Source organism: Muscardinus avellanarius, assembly GCF_963383645.1.
Source record: "Muscardinus avellanarius genome assembly, chromosome: 16".
NCBI lineage: Eukaryota > Metazoa > Chordata > Mammalia > Rodentia > Gliridae > Muscardinus > Muscardinus avellanarius.
In genome coordinates, this window is record NC_137802.1 from 52,366,088 (window position 1) to 52,389,894 (window position 23,807).

At 53.1% G+C, this 23,807-nt stretch overlaps 1 protein-coding gene across 21 annotated transcripts in view; it reads left to right on the forward strand.

The window, feature by feature from the left end:
- The window catches only part of ATP6V0A1 (ATPase H+ transporting V0 subunit a1), a gene marked incomplete at both ends in the record, with an annotated part of 62,246 nt that extends 50,494 nt beyond the window's left edge, over positions 1–11,752 (forward strand). For all 21 annotated transcript variants that reach the window (XM_080713825.1, XM_080713841.1, XM_080713840.1 and 18 more), the window contains 3 exons: positions 2,753–2,870; positions 3,179–3,350; positions 11,659–11,752. In XM_080713825.1, coding sequence (XP_080569951.1) covers positions 2,753–2,870; positions 3,179–3,350; positions 11,659–11,752 — 384 coding nt within the window. The remainder of the gene's footprint in view (positions 1–2,752; positions 2,871–3,178; positions 3,351–11,658) is intronic.
- Between the last annotated feature and the right edge of the window lie 12,055 nt (positions 11,753–23,807).

Below are 23,807 nucleotides of genomic sequence, written 5' to 3' on the forward strand. Positions count from 1 at the left end.
GAGTAAGAGACCAGAACAGGATTCCTCGAGGAGTCATTCCTGAGCGTCGCCTGGCGGCGCAGACTCTGGAGGATGGCGGGCAGGCCCACCAGTATCCACAGCTCCATAAAGACAGGCCCATCACATGTTGGAGATGAGCGGGGTTCAGCTGGGCTGGAGCAGAGCCGGGAGTTGAGGGGTTGCTGTGAGGGGAGACTGAAGGTTGACAGAGAACCACCATGGTAGTTGTTTGGGCAAGGAGCCATCAGAGAGCAGCAAACTGGAAGCGGCACAAACACTGCCACCGTGACCGCATCCTCCTGCCACCTGCATAGTCCTTCATATCCACCACAGCTGGTCCTGCATGGCCAGAACCCCTGAGTGTCAGAGTCATGGGGTGCATCAGACGGGGGAGAGGCGTGCTCTCGAGGCATGGAAGAACCAGGCAGTCTGAGTGAAGCAAGGCATTTATGGAGGAGTTGGAAAGGAAGGGCCAGCCTGAAACATTAAGGAATAAAGAGCAAAGGTCCCAGTGCTGTAGTGAATGGGCAGGGGGCAAGATTGATGCCCAGGTCTGGACGTGGAGCAGCACGTCTCGGTGGGGCGGAGGACAGGGCTGACACACTGCGTTGGGTGGCATCTCCTGCAGGCCCGTGGGCAGCAGGAGTAGCACAGCTAGTTGGGAATAGGCAGCACCAAGATGGGGATGCCTGTTTGGAAATCACTCTGAGGAGTGGTCATTAAGGCCCCAAGTGGCAGCCCCACGGGAATGACCTCAGGGCCAGGGCTAGAAATCCAGGGAGCCTCGGTGTTGAAGTCGAGCTCTGGTGGAGATGAAGGACTATGCAGAGTGGCAGGAGGACGCGCTCACGGTGACAGACGCTGCAGAGGCTCGGTCACGAGCACAGAGCACCGTAGATTTAACCATTGGAAGTAAAGCAGCCACCTTCCTAAGAAGGGTCATTGTGAGCTGGGAGGGGAGAGCCCTGGGGAGGAGCTAACAGGCTGGGGATATAAACTGGAGAATACAGATGGGGCGTGTGCAGACTCCTGGGCCCTCCAGAGCAGACATCTGGGGCCTAACGAGGGAGTCTCCTTCCAGCTGCTGGCCTGGATCTCAGCTCCATTCTCCCCTCACCTGAGAACTGTCCAGATTTATCAGGCAGAAGATGGGTGTGAGGTAGATAGAGCGAGGCACTGCCTGGGAGGGAAGCTTCCCTGTCCCCCACCCCCACTGTCGTCTTCCCACTTTAATGGGAGAAGCTGGCGTGGAACACAGGTGAGGAGAGGGCTGGTTCTCAGGGAGCCAGGGCTTCTGCCCACTGAGCTCTCAGGAGAGAAGACCTGGCCCTGCCTTGCCCTCGGTACAGCCAGCAGTGAGAGGAGAGCTCCTAACTGCCAGCTTGAGGTAACAGGGTAGCTAGGGTCACAGCAGTTTTCAGGGTATGTAGGTGTTAAGAGTTGGTTCCCTGAGAAAAGTCCAGAAATAACGCAGACTATAATCAGAGGGGAGGGAAAAACAGACATCTCCCAGAGGTGGGGGCTGGAGCTGGCCCCTTACCCTTCTGGCTTTACCAGCCCAGCCCCCAAGTACAGTTTAGAAACTGTTGAAAATAGACCCTGACCTGAGGGTGTGGGCCTGGCTGAGCCTCCAGAGTGCAAGGCCCTGGGGAATCCTGGACTGAGCTCTGGGGAGGCCTCCAGCAAGGGAACTGTCTCCTGGTCTTGGGTGGGCTCTTGTTACTCCACCGGGGCTTCTAGAACCACCAAAACCAGAAGTCTACATTCCCCTCATATGTGCTTGGAGCGGTCCTAAATGTGGTCTGAGAGCCTGTTCTTGGCGGGCCTGGGGATGGAACCCAGGGGCATTTGACCTCTGAGCTACACCCCCTGCCTTATTTTTTATTCTTTATTTTGAAACCGGGTCTCACTGAGTTGCAGAGGGCCTCACTAAGTAGCTGAGGCTGTCCGTGAACTGTGATCCTCCAGTCTCAGCCTCCCGAATGCTGGGATTACAAGCATGTGTCACCACGCCCAGCTTTAATTCTTGATTTTGAAAAGAACACTGAAAGAAAGGGAGGATGAGGAAAACAAACCAAAGAAAGAATCCTAGAGAGCCTGTTTGGCCTTAATGAACTGTTTATCCATGTGGGAATTTATAACACTCGTGTCAAAATTTCCCTGGGCAATCTTTTCGGAAGTCAGAGAAAAAAAGGTTAGTTTGACCCCAAAAAGCTTTAAGAAGAATCAGAGACTCCAGCGGCTTGCACTTCTGCATTCCACTTCCAGCCGAGAGTGCAGTCGAGGGCTCCCCACCTGCTCTTGCAGCCGGATCCCAGGCAAGAGTGCTTCACTCTGCCGTGGGCATCACGGGAAGGGGAACAGCTGGGCGGGGCCCACTGGCTGCTCCTGACAGTCCTCCTCTCAGCTGAGTGCCCTTGATACACCCCATCTTGAGCTCAGAACCTAGCCGGAGAGAAAATAAACACATTGAGAAGAATCTCCCTCAGATCCGATACAAGGTAGTCTGCAGGGCACGGGTATCCACTTGGAGCTAAGCCAGGCAGGACTTCTGGGGAGGTCCTCGCCGCATCACTGCCTGATTGCAACGCTGGGTGCCCCCAGCCCCTCCAGAGGTGAGGTGTCAGCTGTAGCAGTACAGTCCCGCAACCTGCCTGGCTCAGAAGCACCAGCTTCTGAGGGGACCAGCTCGGAACTCCTGCACAGACCCCTTCTAACCGGATAGCTTCTCTCTGGTTACCTCCCGCAACAGTTTGACTTTGGGGACACCATGGTCCACCAGGCCATCCACACCATCGAGTACTGCCTGGGCTGCATCTCCAACACCGCCTCCTACCTGCGGCTCTGGGCCCTCAGCCTTGCTCACGCACGTGAGTATTCTCCCTCCAGCCCAGAGCCCTGGCTATCTCCTCTGAGCACACCCTCAACGTGAGCCAGGGCTCACACAGGGTGGAAATCTTGTTAAAGTCCTAAGATTATTCTGGCTTCTGAATCCAGGGAGGAGCATAGCCGGGAGGATCAGCGCTTACGCGAGCTTAGCTGTGCATGGTGATCCCACCAAACTGTGGGAATTCAGGGTGCAAGGAGCCCTTCAGGAGAGATGTCAGAGCCAAATGTAAGACCCACAGCCACTTGCTGCCACGTTGAACCAGACTTTCCTCTGTCTCCCCCTTCCCAGAGCTCTCTGAGGTGCTTTGGACCATGGTGATCCACGTCGGCCTGAACGTGAAGAGCTTGGCGGGCGGTTTGGGGCTGTTTTTCATCTTCGCCGCCTTTGCCACCCTGACTGTGGCCATCCTGCTGATCATGGAGGGCCTCTCAGCCTTCCTTCACGCACTGCGGTTACACTGGTGAGGAGCAGGGGCCTTGGGGGAGGAGGGGCACCTCCTGGGGCACAGGAGGCTGTCTTTCAGGAAATGGGGGCCGGCACATCACCACATCATGGCATGCCTCACCCCCTTCCTGGCACTGAGCCTCAGACAAAGGTCTTAGAAAAGCCCAGCTCAGCCAAGAGTGGTGGCACACACTCACAGTCCCCCTGGGAGGCTGAGTGAGGAGGATTGCAGGTTCGAGGATAGCCCCAGCAAAGAATGAGATTCTCATCATCAACCCAGCAAGATGCTGTTTCATAGGATTTGGGGTGTAGCTCAGAGATAGAACGTCCCTGGGTTCCATCCCCAGCACCAAAAAAAAAAAAAAGACAAAGAAAAGGAATGCCAGGCTCATCTTCTCCTGGGTTCCGAAGAGAGTTCCCTGGCGAGTGTCATCAGATTCCTACTCCCTGCCCCCAGCATTCCTTGTTCTTTTGATTGTGGCCTGAAAAGCTGCTGGGAGCCAGGTACAGTGACACAGGCCTGGAATCCCAGTGACTCAGGAGGCTGAGGCAACACGATTGCAAATTTTGAGGCCAACTTGGATAACTTAAGATCTTGCCTCAAAAAATAAAAAGGACCAGGGACGTGGTTCAGTAGCAGAGCGCTTGCCTAGCATGTGGGAAACACTGCTCCAGCCCCAGCATTGTGTTTTTCTCTGACATGTTTCTTTGTTTCTGTTTTTTTCTGACATTCACTCTCCTGTCTTCAGAGCACTAAAAATAATACTGGAATAGCCTTGTTCTTGGGAAGAGCTGCAGTACACTGCGCCCCAGCTCGGTTCCTCCCCTTGGCGCCGTGCCAAGGGTATCTATCTGGGTGGCGCCCCTGGCCACCCTCCTGTGGCCCAGGGTTCCTGGGTTCATCCTGTAACTGGGCACTAAAGCAGCTGCTTCAGAAGGACAGTTTTGTAGCTGGGTGTGATTGGTGCACCCTTGTAATCCCACTACTTGGGAGGCTGAGACAGGAAGATCACAGGTTTGCAGCCAGCCTCTGCCACTTAGTGAGGCTCTCAGCATCTTAGTGGGATTCTGCTTCAAAATAGAAAATAAAATAGGGCTAGGGTCGTAACTCAGAGATAGAAGGCTTCTGGGCCTCATCCCCAGTAACACACACACACACACACACACACACACACACACTCACACACCACACCACCCCAAGCTGTGGTGTTTTCTCTTTCATGTGCTGCATGACTTTTTTTTTTTTTTTTTGAGGGTCTGGGGATGGAACCCAGGGGCATTTGACCTCTGAGCTACACCCCCTGCCCTATTTTTTATTCTTTATTTTGAAACAGGGTCTCACTAAGTTGTGGAGGGCCTCACTAAATAGCTGAGGCTGTCCGCGAACAGTGACCCTCCTGTCTCAGCCTCCCGAATGCTGGGATTACAAGCGTGCGCCACCGCGCCCAGCTTGTATGACTTTTTATGGTTCTACATGGAGCACACAGGAGCAGGAGAGCTGGGCTTGGGTCTGAGCTGTGACTGACCTCAGACAAGAGCGGCCAGACTTAGCAAATTAAAACATAGGACACTCAGTTAAATTTGAAATTCAAGCCAGGCGTGGTGGCTCATGCTTGTAATCCCAGCATTTGGGAGGCTGAGACAGGAGGATCACAGTTCATGGACAGCCTCAGCTACTTAGGCCCTCTGCAAATCAGTGAGAACTTGTTTCAAAATAAACACGAAAAATAGGGCTGGGGATGTAGCTTGAAGATAAAATGCCCTGGGGTTCCATCCCCAGAACCGCCAAAAAAAAAAAAAAAAAAAAAAAATAATAATAATAATGAAATTCAAGCCCAGTGTGGTGACACACTTTTTTTTTTTTTTTGGTGGTGGTGGTGGTGGTACTGGAAGCCCTTCTACCTCCGGGCTATACTCCCAGACCTATTTTTACATTTTTATTTGGAAACAGGATCTCCTAAGCCAGCGCGCGTGGTTGGCTTCGAACCTGCGCGGATCCTCCTGTCTCTGCCTCCCAAGCGCGGGGATTACAAGCGTGCGCCACCACGCCCGGCGACACACACTTTTAATCCCAGCATTCGGGAGGCTGAGACAGGAGGATCATAGTTCACATACAGCCTCAGCTACTTAGTGAGGCTCTCTGCAATTTAGTGAGACCCTGTTTCAAAATAAAGAATAAAAAGCAGGGCAGGGGGTATAGCTCAGAGGTCAAATGCCCCTGGGTTCCATCCCCAGACCCGCAAAAAAAAAAAAAAAAAAAAAAAAAATAGGACTGGGGCAGTAGCTTGGAGGTAGAACTCCCCTGGGTTCAATCCTCAGTACCACACACCCAAGGAAAAAAACATCAGTAGGCACAGCTCTCCCTCCGGCCCTCCCTGCCAGCCCCCCCCCCTCCCAGGGCCTGTAGACTGTGGCGGGAGCTTGGGAGGGCTTTGGGCCCTGGCTTATCAGTGAGCACTCCCCTGCACACTTCCTCGGCCGGTGAGGGAGCAGCTGCGTGACCAGCCTGGGTGACTCACTGTTTCTTGCCCTCTTGGCCTCCTTCCTTTCCTGTTCACGTCTCTCTCCCAAGCCCCAGTTTGAGGGAACAGTGAGCACTCCACTTAATTCCAGCCCATATGGAAGGGCCAGTTGCCTCCTCCCTGGGCAGGGTGAGGTGTCCAGGCACGCCATGCTTCCAGGCTCGTCGCACAGCCCCGGCTCCAGAGTGAGCAGAGGCGGTGTTGGACGCCACGCTGTTACTTCTCCCTCAGGCTCACCCATGACCTCCAAGTGAAGGAGCCTGAGGAAGTGGGGTGACGGGGAGCAGGCTTCTAGTCAGGGCTTGAGTCCCAGCCCCCCCACCACGAACAGGTGACCGGGCTGAGCACCACCTCTCCGAACTTGCCTTTCTACCTTGTGGAAAGAAAAGGCGATGCTCCCATGACAGGTTCCTGAGAGAAACAGGAATCCTGCACACCAGTTGTCTGTCACGGCGTATCATAAAAGGTGTTCAGGTGCCCGACGAAACGTGACTTCTAGCCTGCTTGGAGAGAGAGGAGACCCCAAAAGGAGGCACACGAGACCCCCTGAGCACCCCTCTGATCTAGTTTGCAAGGAATAGGTCCACCATACACCTTGTGCTTTTTTTTTTTTTTTTTTTGGTGGTACTGGGGTTCCTGGAAGCCCTACCTCCGGGATACACTTCCACGGGCTACACTCCCAGACCTATTTTTTAGCTTTTTAATGTGGAAACAGGGTCTCTTAAGCCAGCGAGGCTGGCTCTGAACCAGCACGATCCTCCTGTCTCCACCTCCCAAGCGCGGGGATCACAAGTGTGCGCCACCACGCCCAGCCACCTTGTGCTTTTGTTTGTTTGGCAGAAGAGATTCTTCGTGCAACTTTGAGGAGGGGGAACCACTTGTGGCATGAGTAGGTGTCTCCCCTGCCACTAAAATGTGGTGGAACTGGTGCTTGTGCGCCCCCTCCTGGTCGTCCAGGGATGTCACCAAAGGTCCTGGAGCTTCTCAGTTGACCAAGGTCTTGGCTGCAGGAGGAGCCGGGAGCTGTGGCCACTGACCCTGGAGCACAGCTTCTCCTGCAGAAGATGGCGGCAGAGGATGGCACTGCTGGTTTTCCTGCCTCTGGAATAGGCATCTCCATGCCTCTTACTTCGTCCCGGATTATTCCTGATTCAAGGGCCTCCCCATTTATACAATTTCTGAGTTTCTATCTTTTATCAAATATGATTTGATAACAGATAAGCCACAAATCTAATATTCATGGAGGAGCATAAGAGGCACGTTTTAAAACATAATGAGCAAGTTAGGTACTAATTCTGCCAATTCTGTCTTTTAAGTCTCTTTTCCTTCCCTTCCACCTACCATGTCAAGTGTGCTTCCCATTTTTTTTTTTTCCTTTGTAGCACCAGAGATTAAACCCAGGGATGCTCTAACACTGAGCCGCATACCTAGCCCTCTGTACATCTTTGTATGGATGGAAGGGGGCGGGGATAATGAGGATTGAACCCAGGGGCAGTCTACCTCTGAGCTGCACCTGCAGTCTTATTTTATTTTATTTTGAAATGGTCTCACTGAGTTGTGGAGGGCCTCATTACATTACCCAGGCTGGCCTCAAACTAGTGATCCTGTTGCCTTGGCCTCCTGGTTGGATGGGATCACAGGCGGGTGCCACTGTGACCAGCTGCATGTGGCGTTCTTCAGCCCAGCGCTCTCCCAGCTGAGCTATTGCAGTGGCCGCTCTGTGCTCGTCATTCTCTCTCGCCATAATTAGACATCTTTTTTTCTCAGGGAAGGCATAAAAACAGGATCTGATTCTCGTTATAACTGTGGGCATCAAAATAATATTAATGCAGAAAGACTCTTAGCCCGTGGCCTCCTCTCCAGGGCCCCGAGCCCTCCTTGCCCCATGTTTGTGCACACGCGTGTGTTGGTGCTCTCCGGATCAGTTGGTGTTAATGGGGCATGACTGGGAAGTGGTTTGTCAGAAGGAACAAGTGTTGCCACAGCCTGACAGCAAGGAAGGGTTGAGGGAATGGCCTCCCCAAGAGAAGTAGTAGGAAGAATGTGGTTCCAGACTGACATCATTGTCTGACATTTGGGCCATCAGACAGATGTGTGTTTTAGGCCCTCAACTGCTCAAGTGGAGAACAAGCCAGAAAAACAGCTCAGCCCAGATCAGCATTCCAAAACCACCGTCCCTTGGCCACACCCCACCAGAAACGGAAGAGGCCCCAGAGCTCTTTCCTCCTTCACCCAGTCAAGGAAACAAGGTTTCCTGGTCCATGGCAGGACTGATCTCTTCTGTCTCCTAGTTATCCCCTCTGGCCATTGGGTGGCTTCTACCAAGTGCGGGAGCTAGAAGGGGCAATAGAAACCTGCCAGGCTTGCTGAGGCTGTCCTCACCGAGTTATTTTAGTGCATTTTAGTTTCCTGGGCATGGCCAGGCCCCCGGAGGCTCCCCAAGCAGAGCAGAGCAGAGCAGTGGCCCAGAAGGAGCTTCCAGGCGGCCAGTAGGCCTCCTCGCCCCGGCACAGTGGACTTGGTGGCGGTGCTTGCTCAGGAAGCACACGTTCAGGGGAAGAGGCCCGGGAGATTAACAGGGAAATTGCTTCCCAGCTTTGCGCCAGCAGCTTGGGGGTGAGGACTTCTGGGGCGAGGGGTGGAGTCGGATAAACTCAAGATGTTGAGCTGGGTGGTGGAGTGTTAGCCAGCATGGGTCCTATGTCCAATCCCCAGCTCTGTGGGGGAAAAGAAAAGGCCTAAGGTGTGCCTGGCTGGGGCCACCCTAAAGCTCCCGCCTCGAGCAACAGCGGCAGGGAAGGTGGTTGTCCCGGGGCGCAGCATTTATGCGCCCCTTCCTGGCGAGTCTCTCTTTCTCCCTGCTGCGCCTGTGGGTCCGTGAGGTAGGCTGAGGATCCGGAGGTGAATGTGGTAGCCCGCAGCCGTGTGAAGGCAGAGCTGCTCCATTTGCCCCATTTGGAAATTAGAGTTGTGGGATTAGCCAGCCGGGGTGGGAGGAGTTAAAGTTCTAGACGCCTCGCTGGAATTCAGGAACAGCGTACTTCTGGTGTTTCCCATAGGTCTTGAGCTGGGATCCTATAGAGACTTATCTACTATCTGGCTATAAATTGTAGAATGAAGAGGGAATGTGTAAATCTATTTGAATTTGTACAGAAATACTCTGGCTGTGTGCAAACACAGCCTTGGAAAGCATTCAGACCCAAGAGAGGTAGGAAGGAGAAACCCACCTGGTTCCCGCCCAGCGTGTTCTACCTCTGAGTATACCCCAGCCCTTTTTATTTTGGAACAAGGTCTCGCTACATTGCTGAGACTGGCCTCAAACCTGCGATACTCCGGTCTCAGTCTCCCAAGTACTGGGATTATAGGTGTATTCTTGAAGCTTTAAAGTTTCTGGAGGCCTTTGCCCTGTACCCTCCTGTCACCTGCCCCTGGGAGCCCCCACCCTGCCTGTTCTTGATGGGTAGTGGTGCCCCAGGGTCACACAGTACCAAGTGGAAACTATGCCTCAGGGTAGTTCTCCTTGGCTTTTTTATCATCTGAATCGTGCATTTTTCTGCCCATATTTGGTGGTGATCTGGCTGCTGGGCAGCCCTCCAGCAGGCCAGGCAGCCCTGCTCCCGCTTCTTCCTGCCCCTCCGAGGGGGCCCAGAGGAGAGCAGCGGGGATGGTTGCCCAATTGCCTGGGAATGGAGTTAAGGCCCTGTTTTTCCTTCTAGCCCCCAGAGAAGAATTCTTTCTCAGATGTTTTTTGTGGCTGGAGAATATTTTGGCCTTTGCTTTGAGAAGACTTCCCTCCATAACTTCCCCCCTTTCCTGGGAATTTCCTCCCCTGAACTGAAAGCCTTTGACATTCACCCACAAGCCTCCCTTCTCAGAACTCCCTCTCAAGAAGAGATACAGGGGCAGTCGTGTTGGCCCGGGGCCTCCAGGGCTCCCCTTGGAGGTGGGCTGTGAGTCCCTGCTTACTCAGAGTCTGGAGGGATGTTTGGGGGACTAACCTTCAGGAACCTCATTGCTGTCAGAGGCTCTGGCCAACTTAATGCTTCTTGCACATGGCTCTCTACAAAGAGTTTGCATAAATACACCCTCTGGGCAGGGCCAGCAGGACAGAGCAAGAACAGAAACTGAGGAGCCTTGTGCACTCGTCTTATGGGGATCTCTTCTGAGGGTGGGTCTGGGGGAATGGGACCCAGGGCATTCTACCTGCAACCTGCACTCCCAGCCCTATCTTTTATTTATTTATTTATTTATTTATTTACTATTTATTGGTGGTACTGGGGGTGGAACCCAGAGGCTTTCTACCTCCGGGCTATACTCCCAGAACTTTATTTTTTAAACAGTGTCTCACTAAGTTGCTGAGAGCCTCACTAAGCAGCTGAGGCTGGCTTTGAACCTGTGCGATCCTCCTGTTTCAGCCTCCCAAGCACGGGGATTACAAGTGTGCGTCACCACGCCCCGCCCAGCCCTATCTTTTAATTCCTTACTTTGAGACAGGGGCTCACTAAGTTGCACAGAGCCTCACTAAGGAGCTGAGGCTGGCCATGAACCTGGGATCCTCCTGTCTCCGCTTCCCAAGTACTGGGATTACAAGTGTTGTTCCTCCACACCCGGCTGGAGTCTGGTCTTTAAAAGTGGACGCTGAAACCGGGCATGATGGCGCACGCTTGTAATCCCCACACTTGGGAGGCTGAGACAGGAGGATCATGCAGTTTCGAAACCACCCTTAGCTACTTGTGAGGCTCTCAGCAACTTAGACCCTGTTTCCAAATAAAATATAAAATAGATCTGGGAGTATAGCCTGGAGGTAGAAAGCCTCTGGGTTCCATCCCCAGTACTCCCCCAATAATAAAAAATAAATAAATAGATAAATAAATAAATAAATAAATGTGGCTGCTGGGCTGTGGAAGCAGGCTGAGAACATGGCTTGTGCAAGCTCACCCAGGAAAGTGAGGCTTGGGGTAAGGTGAGCACAGGGTATCTTTCTGGCCCACCTGGAAAGTCCCAAAAAGCTTCAAGAGGTTTCTGTGGGCCAGGCATAGTGGCACGCCTCTGAGTCCCAGCTTCTGGGGAGACTGAGGCAAACAGATTGTTTGATCCCAGAAGTTGGAGGCCAGCCTGGACACCATAGCAAGACTCTGTCTCAAAAGAGGAAAGGAAGGAAGGGAGGGAGGGAGGGAGAGAGGGAGGGAGGGAGGGAGGGGAAGAGAAGGAAAGAAAGAAAGGTAGGTAGGTTTTTGTAGGTTGACCACTTTTTTTTTTTTTTTTTTTTTGCGGTACTGGGGATGGAATCCAGGGCCGTTCCACCTCTGAGCTACACCCCCAGCCCTATTTTTTTTATCTTTTTGTGTGTGTGTGTGTGGTACTGGGGTTCCTGGAAGCCCTTCTACCTCCGGGCTACACTCCCAGACCTATTGTTACATTTTTATTTGGAAACAGGGTCTCCTAAGCCAACATGCGTGGCTGGCTTCGAACCTGCGCGATCCTCCTGTCTCCGCCTCCCAAGCACGGGGATTACAAGCGTGCGCCACCACGCCCAGCTGTTTTGAAACAGGGTCTCACCACCCTTAATGCGCCCGATTTGTCTGATCTCAGAAGCTAAGCAGGGTCGGGCCTGGTTAGTACTTGGATGGGAGTGTTTATTTTTTTAAACAGGGTCTCACTAAGTTGCAGAGGGCCTCACTAAGTACCTGAGGCTGGCTGCGAACCTGTGTTCCTCCTGTCTCAGCCTCCCAAGTACTGGGATTACAAGCCTGAGCCGCCAGGCCTGGCTGAGGTTGACAACTTTTCTCTTCCCTCTTCCAGGGTTGAGTTCCAGAATAAATTCTACAGCGGGACCGGCTTCAAGTTCCTGCCCTTCTCCTTCGAGCACATCCGCGAAGGGAAGTTTGATGAATAAGCTTCTGGTGCGGCCTGTGCCCAGTCGCCCTCCCCGCTCCCTCCACAGTGATGTGCAGTTGTGTTGTGCCCCTGCCACCCTCCCCAGCTGCCTGTGAGTCATTCAGAGCTGGCCTGCCCTGGGTCTCTCCCCTCCCAGCTTTGCCCATAGGGCACAGATTTTCTAGGGAGAAGCTGGGCCCTGGATGGCACTCCTACGCACTGGGCACCACCCTTTCCCTCTGCCTCCGCTGAGCCAAAGCTGGCCCTTCTCCGCCCCCTGGAGGCCAGTCTGTGCCTACACAGTGAGCTCAGGCCCGGCCATTTGGGATTCTGTGTGTAAAGAGCAGCCAAGCACTCCCCACCCAGGCCGAAGCCCCTGCTCCTGCCTGGGGTGACTGGCTGGGGGACTTGGAGGGAAGCAGGACGGACGCGTCCAGTGAGTGCTCTTGATTTAACGTCCCAGTCGGGTTCGCAGGGGTAGGTCCAGGAAGGTTATATTTTGTCTTTTGCCACCTCCCTCCACGTGGTCTTAATCAGGAATCAGCTGGACCCCTCCGGACCATTGGGAGTAGCTTCTCCTTATCATATTCAAGGGGCCCAGGACACCCAGCACCACCTTCATAGCCCTGCCCTGCCCTGCCCAGCACACACCTTGCCTGGGATGCAGCAGCAGAGGGCCCGGCTGGCTCTGCACACCGCAACTCCCACCCCGCCATGGTTACTGCCCTGGCCTTGCTGCCCGGCCCAGCCACACAGCCTGGGCGGAAGGTTCAGATCGAGGCTCATTCCTGGTGGAGACCCGAGCCCTCCCTTCCCCCAATCATGTCTTGACTACAGGGCCCCGTCTGCATGCTCTGCCCACCGTGCCCCTCCCCACTTCACGCTGACCCAGGTCTTGGGCGCAGTGTCCTGGGCAGGGAATGTTGGGCGGCGAGGCTGCCAGGGAACGCGGTGGTGACGGCGGCACGGCCATGTCACCGCTGGGCTCCCAGGCCGCTAATCATGTGCCAGTGCAGCAGCCTGGCTGCTCCGGCTCAGTCCATCCCCACCGCCCTGGGAGGTGAAGCCTTGAGTCTCCCCGCCCCCACCCTGGTGTTTCTGAGTGATCTCCTGCACCCTCCACCTGCCCCAGCCACCCTGGCCTGACGCGGTCCTTGTGGAGGGAGCCTGCCCTTGTGCCCCTGTTGACGTGTGATCTGTGCTCCATTTACGGAGGTTTTGAAGCAGAATTCTCTGTCCAGGAATCCGCTCAAGACCCTTCTGCCCCAATGGTCCTGTGCTGAATAAAGTGTGTTTGACTCTTCCAAAGATGCCGCCTGTCTCTGTGCCCATGGCCCCTGGGTAGCTCAGGGCCGGCCTCTGGGTCCACCCGGCCTTGCACACCCCCACCTCCCACCAGTGGTGCTGCGCTTCCTGACCAGAGGCCATCTGGCCTGGCTCCACGGTTAGTGTGTGAAATTCTCACCTTATCTCAAGTTTCCCAGGCACTTTCCCACTCAGATGAGCCACGGCAGGTTCACAGGCACCGCCCATAGCTCAGAGGGTCCCCTCACGGCACATTCCAGCAGCCCCTGGTGGAGAGGGCCCTGGGCGTCCGCCCGCCCTCCTCCAAGTGCGTGCTCTGGCCCAGCGGCACCCTGGCTATTCTGAGCCTTAATGCCCTTGGCCTGGACGTACGTGGGGGCTTGGCATGGCTTCCTCGAGGAAGCTGGAGAATGTGAGGTGCTGAGGTAGGCAGGCAGCAAGCCAGAGAGCCATCAGGCGGGGCCGTGCAGGGAAAGTGCCCTGCGAGCCTCACACATTCCTGCTGAAGCCCTCCCTTGCCATTCCTCCAAGGCCCGGCTGCCCAGGAATGCGAGCCCTGGCTGACAGCTGCTGCTGGGGCGGTGGGAGGGACTGGGACACCCTGTTCATTTCATGTTCCTCGCCCACCCTGGCCCTTACACGCCTGCCCCTGGAGCAGGCCCTGGGCACTACCCCCTCCAGCCCGCAAATCAAAGTGGAAATTCTAGGTGATGCGACTTTTTCCTTCTTCTTGTGGCTTGGTATGATACTGGGGACTGAACCCAGGGCATTCTACCTCTGAAGCTGTACCCCCCACCAGCCCTTTTTATTTTGTTTTGAAACAGGGTCTTGCTAAGTTGCTGAAGCTGGCTTCAAACCTGCCATCCTCCTGCCTCAGCTTTCCAGGTACCAGGATTAGACATGTGCCACCATGCCTGGCTGATGAGCTCTTTTTTTTTTTTTTTTTTTTTTTTTGGTGGTACTGGGTTCCTGGAAGCCCTTCTACCTCCGGGCTACACTCCCAGACCTATTTTTTATACTTTTTTATTTGGAAACAGGGTCTCATAAGCCAGCGTGCGTGGCTGGCTTCGAACCTGCGCGATCCTCCTGTCTCAGCCTCCCAAGCGCGGGGATTACAAGCGTGCGCCACCACGCCCGGCTGATGAGCTCTTTTAACTTGTGGTCTGTCATTGATTAAAAGGGAAGGCCTGGCTGGCATGGTGGCGCATGCCTGGAATCCCAGTACTTGGAAGGCTGAGACAGAAGAATCGCAGGTTCAAAGCCAGACTCAGCAATTTAGACCTTTTCAGAATAAAAGAGGACTGGAAAGTGGAGCTTGGAGGTAGAATGTACTTGGGTTCGGTCCCCGGCAAAACAAACACACACACACACACACACCACACACACACACACACACACACACACACACACACACACACACAAATGTACACACACAGTCCGAGATTTAGCTCAGAGGTAAAATGCTGCTGGGTTCAATTCCCAGTAACAAACACACTAAAAATTTTTTTAAAAGACAAAAGAGAAGCTGGGCATGGTGCCGTATGCTTGTAATATTAGCATTTGGGAGGCTAAGACAGGAGCATCCAGGTTAGTGGACAGCCTCAGCTACTTAGTGAGGCCCTTTGCAACCCAGTGAGACCCTGCTTCAAAGTAAAGAATAAAAAATTGGGCTGGGGGTGTAGCTCAGAGGTAGAATGCCCCTGGGTTCCATCCCCAGTACCGCAAAAAAAAAAAAAAAAAAAAAGGAGGAGGAGGAAGAGGAGGAGGAAGAGGAAGAAGAAGAAGAAGAAGGAGAAGAAGAAGGCCGTGTTTTAACATAAAAAAAACAATTTAAAAGCCTGGGGGTGTTGCCTGGGGGTGTCGCTCAGAGGTAGAATGCCCCTGGGTTCAACCCCCACTACCAAAATAAATAAAAAATAGAGCTAGGTGTGGTTGTGTACCTTTGTAATCCCAGTACTTGGGAGGCTGAGATAGGAGGATCACATAGGTTCAAAGCCAGCCCCAGCAACTTAGTGAGACCCTGTTTCCCAATATGAAATAGGTCTAGGAGTATAGCCCGGAATTAGAAAGCCTCTGGGTTCCATCCCTAGAACCACCCAAAAAAAAGAGTGAAGTGCTCCTTTTTATTGTAAAATAGGTGCTGTGACATGAATAGACCTCAAACTTCATTTCTAAGTGAACAAAGTCTGACAACATGTATGGCTTCATTTATGTGAAATGTCTAGAGCAGCCGGGCGTGGTGGTGCACACCTCTAATCCCAGCAGTTTGGAAGCCTACAGCAGGAGAAACCCAAGTTCCAGGCTACCTTAGGTCGTTTAGCAAGACTGTCTGAAATTGTTTTGTTTTTTGTGGGTCTAGGGATGGAACCCAGGGGTATTCGACCTCCAAACTATACCCCCAGCCCTATTTTGTATTCTTATTCTTATTCTTATTTTTTTATTTTTATTTTTTTTTTTGGTGGTACTGGGGATGGAACCCAGGGGCCTTCTACCTCTGGGCTACACTCCTAGACCTGTTTTATATTTTTTATTTGGAAACAGGGTATCTTGAGCCAGCGAGGCTGGCTTCAAACCTGCACGATCCTCCTGTCTCAGACTCCCAAGCACGAGGATTACAAGCGTGCACCACCACACCCGGCTTGTATTCTTTATTTTGAAACAGGGTCTTACTAAGTTGCAGAGGGCTCATTAAGTGGCCGAGGCTGTCCGTGAACCATGATCCTCCTGTCTCAGCCTCCGAATGCTGGGATTATAAGCGTGCACCACCATGCCCAGCTTGAAATTTTTAAAAATATTATTTCTCTTGCCAAACTTGGTAGCATACACCTCTGATCCCAGTACTTGGGAGGCTGAGACAAAGGATTACAGGTTCAAGGCCAGTGTGTGGTGACTTACTGACATCCTGTATCAAAATTTAAAAAAGGGCGGAGCATGGTGATATGCCTGTAATCCTAGTATTTGGGAGGCTGAGGCATGGGGATCACAGGTTTGAGGACAGCCTCAGCAAGTAGCGATACTCTCATCAACCTAGTAAGGCCTTGTTTTAAAATAAAAATAAAATAGGGCTGAGAGTGTAGCTCAAAGGAGAATGCCCCTGGGTTCAATCTCCAGTATCACCAAAAAAAAAAAAAAAGAAGGAGGGGGAGAAGGAAGAGAAAGAGGAGGGAAAAAAAGGGATATAGCTCAGAGATAGAATGCCTCCCCGTTCAATTCCCAGTGCCAAATAAAAATGTACTGGGGGTGGAACCCAGAGGCTTTCTACCTCCGGGCTATACTCCCAGACCCATTTTATATTTTATTTGGAAACAGGGTCTCACTAAGTTGCTGAGAGCCTCACTAAGTAGCTGAGGCTGGCTTCGAACCTGTGCGATCCTCCTGTCTCAGCCTCCCAAGCGCGGGGATTACAAGCGTGCGCCACCACGCCCAGCTATAATAGTACATTTTAAAAATAATAAAATAAGCCAGGTATGGTGATGCATTCCTGTAATCCTAGTACTTAAGAGACTGAAACAGGATCACAGGTTTGTGGCCAGCCTCAGCAGTGTAGAGGTCCTCTGCAAGTTAGTGAGTTCCTGTTTCAAAAATTTAAAAAAACTGGGCGTGGTGGCGCATATTTGTAATCCTAGCATTTGGGAGGCTGAGACAGGAGGATCGCTGTTTGCAAACAGCCTCAGCTATTTAGTAAGGCCCTTTGCAACTCAGTGAGACCTTGTTTCAAAATAAAGAATAAAAGCCAGGCGTGGTGACACATGCTTGTAATCCCAACATTTGGGAGGCTGAGACAGGAGGATCACAGTTCTCGAACAGCCTCAGCTACTTAGTGAGGCCCTCTACAACTTAATGAGACCCTGTTTCAAAATAAAGAATAAAAAATAGGGCAGGCAGTATAGCTCAGAGGTCAAATGCCCCTGGGTTCCATCCCCAGACCCACATAAATAATAAATAAATAAATAAATAAATAAATAAATAAATAAATAAATAAAATTTTAAAAAATAAATAGCCAGGGATAGTGGCACATGCTTGTAATCCCAGCGCTTGAGAGGCTGAGACAGGAGGATCGCGCAGGTTTGAAGCCAGCCTCAGATACTGAGTGAGGCTCTCAGCATCTTAGTGAGACCCTGTTTCCAAATAAAGTATAAAACAGATCTGGGAGTATAGCCTGGAGGTAGAAAAGCCCCTGGGTTCCACCCCCAGTACCACCAAAAAAAAAAAAAAAAAAAAAAAGGAAGGAAGGAAGAAAGAATTTAAAAATAGGGCTGGAGGTGTAGCTTGGAGGTAGAATTCCCCTGGCTTCCATCCCCAGTACCAAAATAATAAAGTAGGGCTGGGGGTATAGCTCAGTGGCAGAATGTTCCTGGGTTCAATCCCTAGTACCACAAAATAATAATAATAATAATACCACTTAGTTGTATGTTTTTTTTTTGTTTGTTTTTTGTTTTTTTGGTGGTACTGGGATTCCTGGAAGCCCTTCTACCTCCGGGCTGCACTCCCAGACCTATTTTTACATTTTTTATTTGGAAACAGGGTCTCCTAAGCCATCGCGTGCGGCTGGCTTCGAACCTGCGCGATCCTCCTGTCTCTGCCTCCCAAGCCGGGGATTACAAGCGTGCGCCACCACGCCCGGCTAGTTGTATGTTTTAAGTTGATAAAAGTTTTTGTATATAATTAGGTAGAAGGGGAGAGAGGCCTACGGTTTCACGGGAAGAAATTCCTCCGTTGTCTGGCTAACAGGAGCTGGGTGGCAGGCGGAGCAGAGCCCATGGGTGCTTGGCTCTGCTAAATTATCAGCATATAGTGGCCTTGGACTGCCCACAGCCAACCTGCTAAAGTTGGCCCGAGGGTGAACTAAGCTGGACGGTGTGGGAGATCCCAGGGCCTGGGATGGGATGCGAGAGGATGGCTCTATGGCTCTGGGGGTGGGGTTTTGTGGTGGGTTTTTTTGTGGTACTAGAGATTGAACCCAGGGATATTCTACCTCCAAGCTACACCCACAGCCTTTTTATTTTTTGAGACAGGGCCTTGCTAACTTGCTGAGATTCTTGCTAAATTTCTGAGGCTGGCCTCGAACCTGTGATCTTCCTATCTCAACCTCTCAAATTCTGAGATTACAGGCATGCACCACCATGCCCAGCAAGGAGGTTTGTGTTTTATTTGTTTTTAGGTACTCAGGATTGAACTCAGAGCCCCCTCTTATGCAGGAATAATTGTACTGCCACCTTCAGTGGGTGGGCTTCCACTTCTTGCCCCCCAGGAACTGTAGGTAGAAGGCCCAACCGAGGGTTCCGGAACTGTAGGGCCCTGGCGCAGCTCCCAGCCTACACTAGGCAGAGCCTAGGCGTGTGCTGCCCCCTGGTGGTCGTATGAGGAATAACTCATTCTCCAGCCTCGTGGGCAGGGATCCTAGCTGGATTCCATAAACTGGTAACTAGATTGGCCCTGCATGAGGAAGAAGCAACCCCGGGCCTGTTGTGGGTTGCATGCACAAAGGAAAGCGTGGCCAGGGGCAACAGACAGATGAGGTGGAGAAGAAGCAGAGACACCAGCCTACCTGTGTCAGACATTGACACAGGAGGAAAGAGCAATACATGTGTCACATAGTAATAGAGTCCGCGTCGCGGCCCATGCTCGTGACCCCAGTACTTGGGAGGCTGAGACCGGAAGACAGCAGGTTCACGACCCTCAGCAACTTAATGAGACTCTGTTTTCAAAAATAAGAATAAAAAATAGGGCTGGGGAGCTGGGCCTGGTGGTGCACGCTTGTACTCCCAGCATTTGGGAGGCTGAGACAGGAGGATCGTGGTTCAAGGAAAATGTCAGCACTTAGTGGAGGCCTTTGCAACACAGTGAGACCCTATTTCAAAATAAGGAATAAAAAAAATCGGGCTGAGCCAGGCGTGGTGGCGCACGCTTGTAATCCCCGCGCTTGGGAGGCAGAGACAGGAGGATCGTGCAGGTTCGAAGCCAGCTGCGTGCGCTGGCTTATGAGACCCTGTTTCCAAATAAAAAAGTATAAAAAATAGGTCTGGGAGTGTAGCCTGGAAGTAGAAGGGCTTCCAGGAACCCCAGTACCACCAAAAAAAAAAAAAAAAAAAAAAAGGGCTGGGAGCCGGGAGTGATGCTGCATGCTTGTAATCCCAGCATTTGGGAGGCTGAGAGGATGATCACAGTTGGAAGATAGCCTCAGCTACTTAGGCCCTTTGCAACTCAGTGAGACCCTGTTTCAAAATAAGAATAAAAAAATAGGGCTGGGGGTGTCACTTGGAGGTAGAATGCCCCTGGGTTCCATCCCCAGTACTGCAAAAAAAAAAAAAAAAAAAAGAATAAAAGAATAAAAATGCCAGATGTGGTAGTACATGCTTATAATCCCAGTACTTGGGAGGCTGAGACAGGTGGATCACAGTTGGAAGCCAGCCTCAGCTACTTAGTAAGGCCCTCCGCAACTTAGTGAGACCCTGTTTCAAAATAAAGTATAAAATAGGCTGGAGGTGTAGCTTGGAGGTAACATACCCCTGGGTTCAATCCCCAGTACTGCAAATAATAATAATAATAATAATAATAATAATAATAATATAAATAAAAATAAGGCTGGGGGTATATCTTTGGAGGTAGAATGCCCCTGGGTTCCATCCCCAGTACCGCAAAAAATAAATAAATAAATAAAAATAAAATAGGGCTGGGGTATAGCTCAGAGGTAGAATGCCCCTGAATTCAATTCTCAGTATTGGGGAAAATAATTTAAAGAGAAATAACCCGGGTGTAGTGGTGCACACTTGTAATCTCAGCATTCGTCAGGCTGAGACCAGAGGATCGCGGCTTGTGGACAGCCTCAGCTACTTAGTGAGGTCCTCCGCAACTTAGTGAGACCCTGTTTCAAAATAAAGAATAAAAAATAGGGCAGACGGTGTAGCGTGGAGGTCAGATGCCCCTGGGTTTCATCCCCAGACCCGCAAAAATAAAAGAAAAAGAAAAAGAAAGAAAAGAATGCTGGGTGTAATGCTGCTTGGGAGGCTAAGACAGGAGGATCACACAGGTTCAAAGCCAGCCTCAGCTACTTAGTGAGGCTCTCACAACTTAGACCCTGTTTCCAAATAAAAATATAAAATAGGTCTTGGAGTGTAGCCTGGAGGTAGAAAAGCCCCTGGGTTCCACCCCCAGTACCACACACACACAAAAAAAAGAAATAGAAGAAAAAGAAATAGTACAAAGGGGCCTATTATAAAGCGAGTCTTCTAACCTGAGCCTGGAGGAATCCCACTCAGAGCAAGAGTGACTGCTGTTCACAGAACCGTGTGTGTGTGTGTGTGTGTGTGTGTGTGTGTGTGTGTGTGATAATGGGGATTGAACCCAGAGGCATTCTGCATTCAACCTACACATACCCTCGCCTGATTTTATTTCTTATTTGAAAACAGGGTCTTACTAGTGTTAAGTTGGGTCCTGCACTCATGTGACTTTGTGTCACATGACCTCTGCAGGGCAAGGGAGGGGCTGAAAACCCCGCGAGAATTGGGCATTCCCGCGAGTAAACCCCCATCTCGCGAGATGCATGCCTTTAAAAGGAGAGCCCGCGTCCTCAAGCTTCGGACAGGCGCGCGGGCCCCATGGTGCCTCGCCCTGATCCCCGGGAGAGCCGTGCCATTAAAACTTTACATGCCATGTGTACCGGACCTCTCTCGTGTTTTTCACACTCCGCCGTACTCACTTATTTTTATTTTACTCGCATTTAATTTTTTATTTTACTTATCATTTGGTGCCGAACCGGGAGAACTCTTGGGTCCCTCCGCATTTTTTTTTCCTTTTTTTTTTTTTTTTTTTTCTGCTTTCTCTTTTTATTTTTACTCTCTTTTTGAGCCCCAGACTCTCCGACCCACCAGCAGCTCGACTGTGAGGTCCCACACCAGCGCTCCGCTTGCAGGCGTTGCTCCCACCACTGCCGCCGCTGCTGCCCCGTGCCTGCCCGGACCGTAAGCCATCTTTTCAGCCCCGCGCTCTCCGGGAGAGCCGGCGGCCTTCTTCCAGCCCCGAGCTCTGCTGAGAGCTCACGGCCATTTTTTCGGCCCCGCGCTCCGCTGAGAGCTCAAGGCCGTCTTTCCGGCCCCGCGCTCTCTGGGAGAGCCGGCGGCCTTCTTCCCGCCCCGGGCTCTGCTGAGAGCTCGCGGCCATCTTTCCAGCCATGAGCTCTGCTGAGAGCTCACGGCCATCTTTTCGGCCCCAAGCTCTGCTGAGAGCCGGTGGCCATCTTTCCAGCCCCGAGCTCTGCTGAGAGCCCGCAGCCATCTTTTCAGCCCCGCGCTCTGCTGAGAGCCGGTGGCCATCTTTTCCCGCCCATGTGCTCTCTTCCGGAGCGCCGGCGGCCATCTTCCGCGGCCACCACCGCCGGGGCGTGCAGGCTCCACCGGCCGCCAGGCTGCTAGTTCCACCCACCCGGAGCCAGGCTCCTTGGGTGATGCTGGCACCTGTTCTACTTGCTGACCTCCTGCACGGGCCAGGACCTCTGCCTGCTGCTTGGACCTCCTAAAACCGCCGTTCCCGCCTGCCCACGCCGCCCGCCGCTGGAATGGGAACGCGCCGCCCGCGGACTGCGCCACACTGCGCGCCTATGTCTTCTCCACGCCTGGCGTTGCTTAGACCCGCCTGCCGAGGCCGCCTGCCTCCTCCATCTAGGCGGCCGCCACTCTGCTAAACAGCCCCCAGCCCGCCAAGTCCAGCCCGCGCTCCAGCTGGTTCCTCCACTCGGACTCGTGCCCTGGCGCCCTTCACCCTGTGCCTGCCCACCCCTGCTGCCTGGGCCTGGCCATTCCGGTAAGCAGCCACATGGAATTACTGGGGGGAGGGTCGCCAGCTTTGGCCCGCCATCTTGGACACGTGGAATCACTGGGGGGCCGCCATCTTGGCCCCACCATCTTTAACCCCTCCCACCTCATGGCCTCACTGGAGGCCTCGCCATCCTTAACCCCTCCCACCTCATGGCCTCACTGGAGGCCTCGCCATCCTTAACCCCTCCCACCTCATGGCCTCACTGGAGGCCTCGCCATCCTTAACCCCTCCCACCTCATGGCCTCACTGGAGGCCTCGCCATCTTTAACCCCTCCCACCTCATGGCCTCACTGGAGGCCTCACCATCCTTAACCCCTCCCACCTCATGGCCTCACTGGAGGTCTCGCCATCTTTAACCCCTCCCACCTCATGGCCTCACTGGAGGCCTCACAATCTTTAATCCCTCCCACTCCACCTCATGGCCTCACTGGAGGCCTCACAATCTTTAATCCCTCCCACTTTCCACTCCTAACCAATCCTAGGAGTCGGCAGCCATCTTTCCGGCCCGAGCCAGGCAGCTTGGCACTTGCTCTGCCTGCCAACCGCCTGCGCGGGCCAGGACCTCTGCCTGCCGCTTGGACCTCCTAAAGCACCGTTCCAGCTTGGTTCTCCGGTCACCACCGGGACCTCTGGCCGGTTTGCCCCACCCGCCCCGAGCCAGGCTCACTGGCGGTGCTCCTTGGGGCCCAGCCTCAGCGTCTGGCGCGTGCCTGGAAGCCATTTTGTCTCCACGCCGCGGGCCCGGCAAGCCATGCCGCCTGCGCACCCCCACTGATCCCACCTGCGCCAGCCGCCAGTGCCGTCCACACCAGCCACCGGCATCCACGCGCCCCAGCTCCACCACGCTCCCAGCAGCTTCTCAGCGCTTCTGTCGCAGCCAGCGCTGGCTGGCAACACTTCACTCCGGTAAACTGCCTCCTTCCCTTGGTTAGCGGGTTCCGGACTTGGGTCTTCCGGTCCACTGGGACCTAAAAATCCAAGCGCTTGGTGACCCATTGTCCCCCGGTCCACTGGGACCACGCTGCGGATGACCAGGTCATCCTCCGGTTTTGAGAAGGAATGAAGACGTTCTTCCCTATCTCTTAACCTCTGTTTCCGAACGATTGAGCAGGGAAACCGGGGACGCCCATTTCCTGTTCTTCGTTTCCGCCCGCGAACCAATTATGGGGAGTCGAACCTTTATACTAGCAGATGCCCTGAGAGCCTGTCTGCCTTGATACGAGTTGGGAAATAGGTTGCGGTGGCCCAGGAATAGTTAGGAACTTTTATAAGCGGTCTGGTATCCTTCCAAATGCTCTCCCCCATCAGCTTCCATTTATTTTCCCGCCAGCTGCCATTTTGTGATGGCGCGTAGTCACTGCCTGGTGATGTCACAGTCGCCATCTTGGCCCGCGCCAGACTGCAATTTTGCTGGGCGGCCCACGTGGGCGCGCCCTAGGTGCTGTGGGAAACGCCGGGGCTGGGGCGACACCCTCTGCCCGTGGGGAGTCTGCGTTGCCATTCTTGCCGGACACCAGCCCCGGGACGCGCTCTTTGTGAGTATAGGTCCATCACAGCTGACAGAACCTTAACATAGCATCTAAGTTTTAATTCCAGAGAGAAACAGGCGGAAATGGAGCATACACTCCAACTTTGCCAAAAAGCAGATCCCTGGTAGCTGCCCTTTGGCTGGCGGTGGCGGCTCAGCCCCCTGGAGCGCCACCTAGGTGTGGAAGACTGCAACAACAACTACCTCCAGGAGCCTGCCTCAAGTGGGGCAAAGCCACGCCTACCAATCAGACTGTGCCCGGCGTGTGGCCAGGAGGGCCACTGGAACAGTGCCCTTGGAAAAGGGTGAGCCCCAGGTGCCTCAACACAGGGGGAGCACCTTTCCAGACCAGGCCCCACCGCTGGCCCTACTCAGCCTGGCTGAAGACTGATGGCTCCTGGATCCCTCAACCTCCATCCTCTTTGC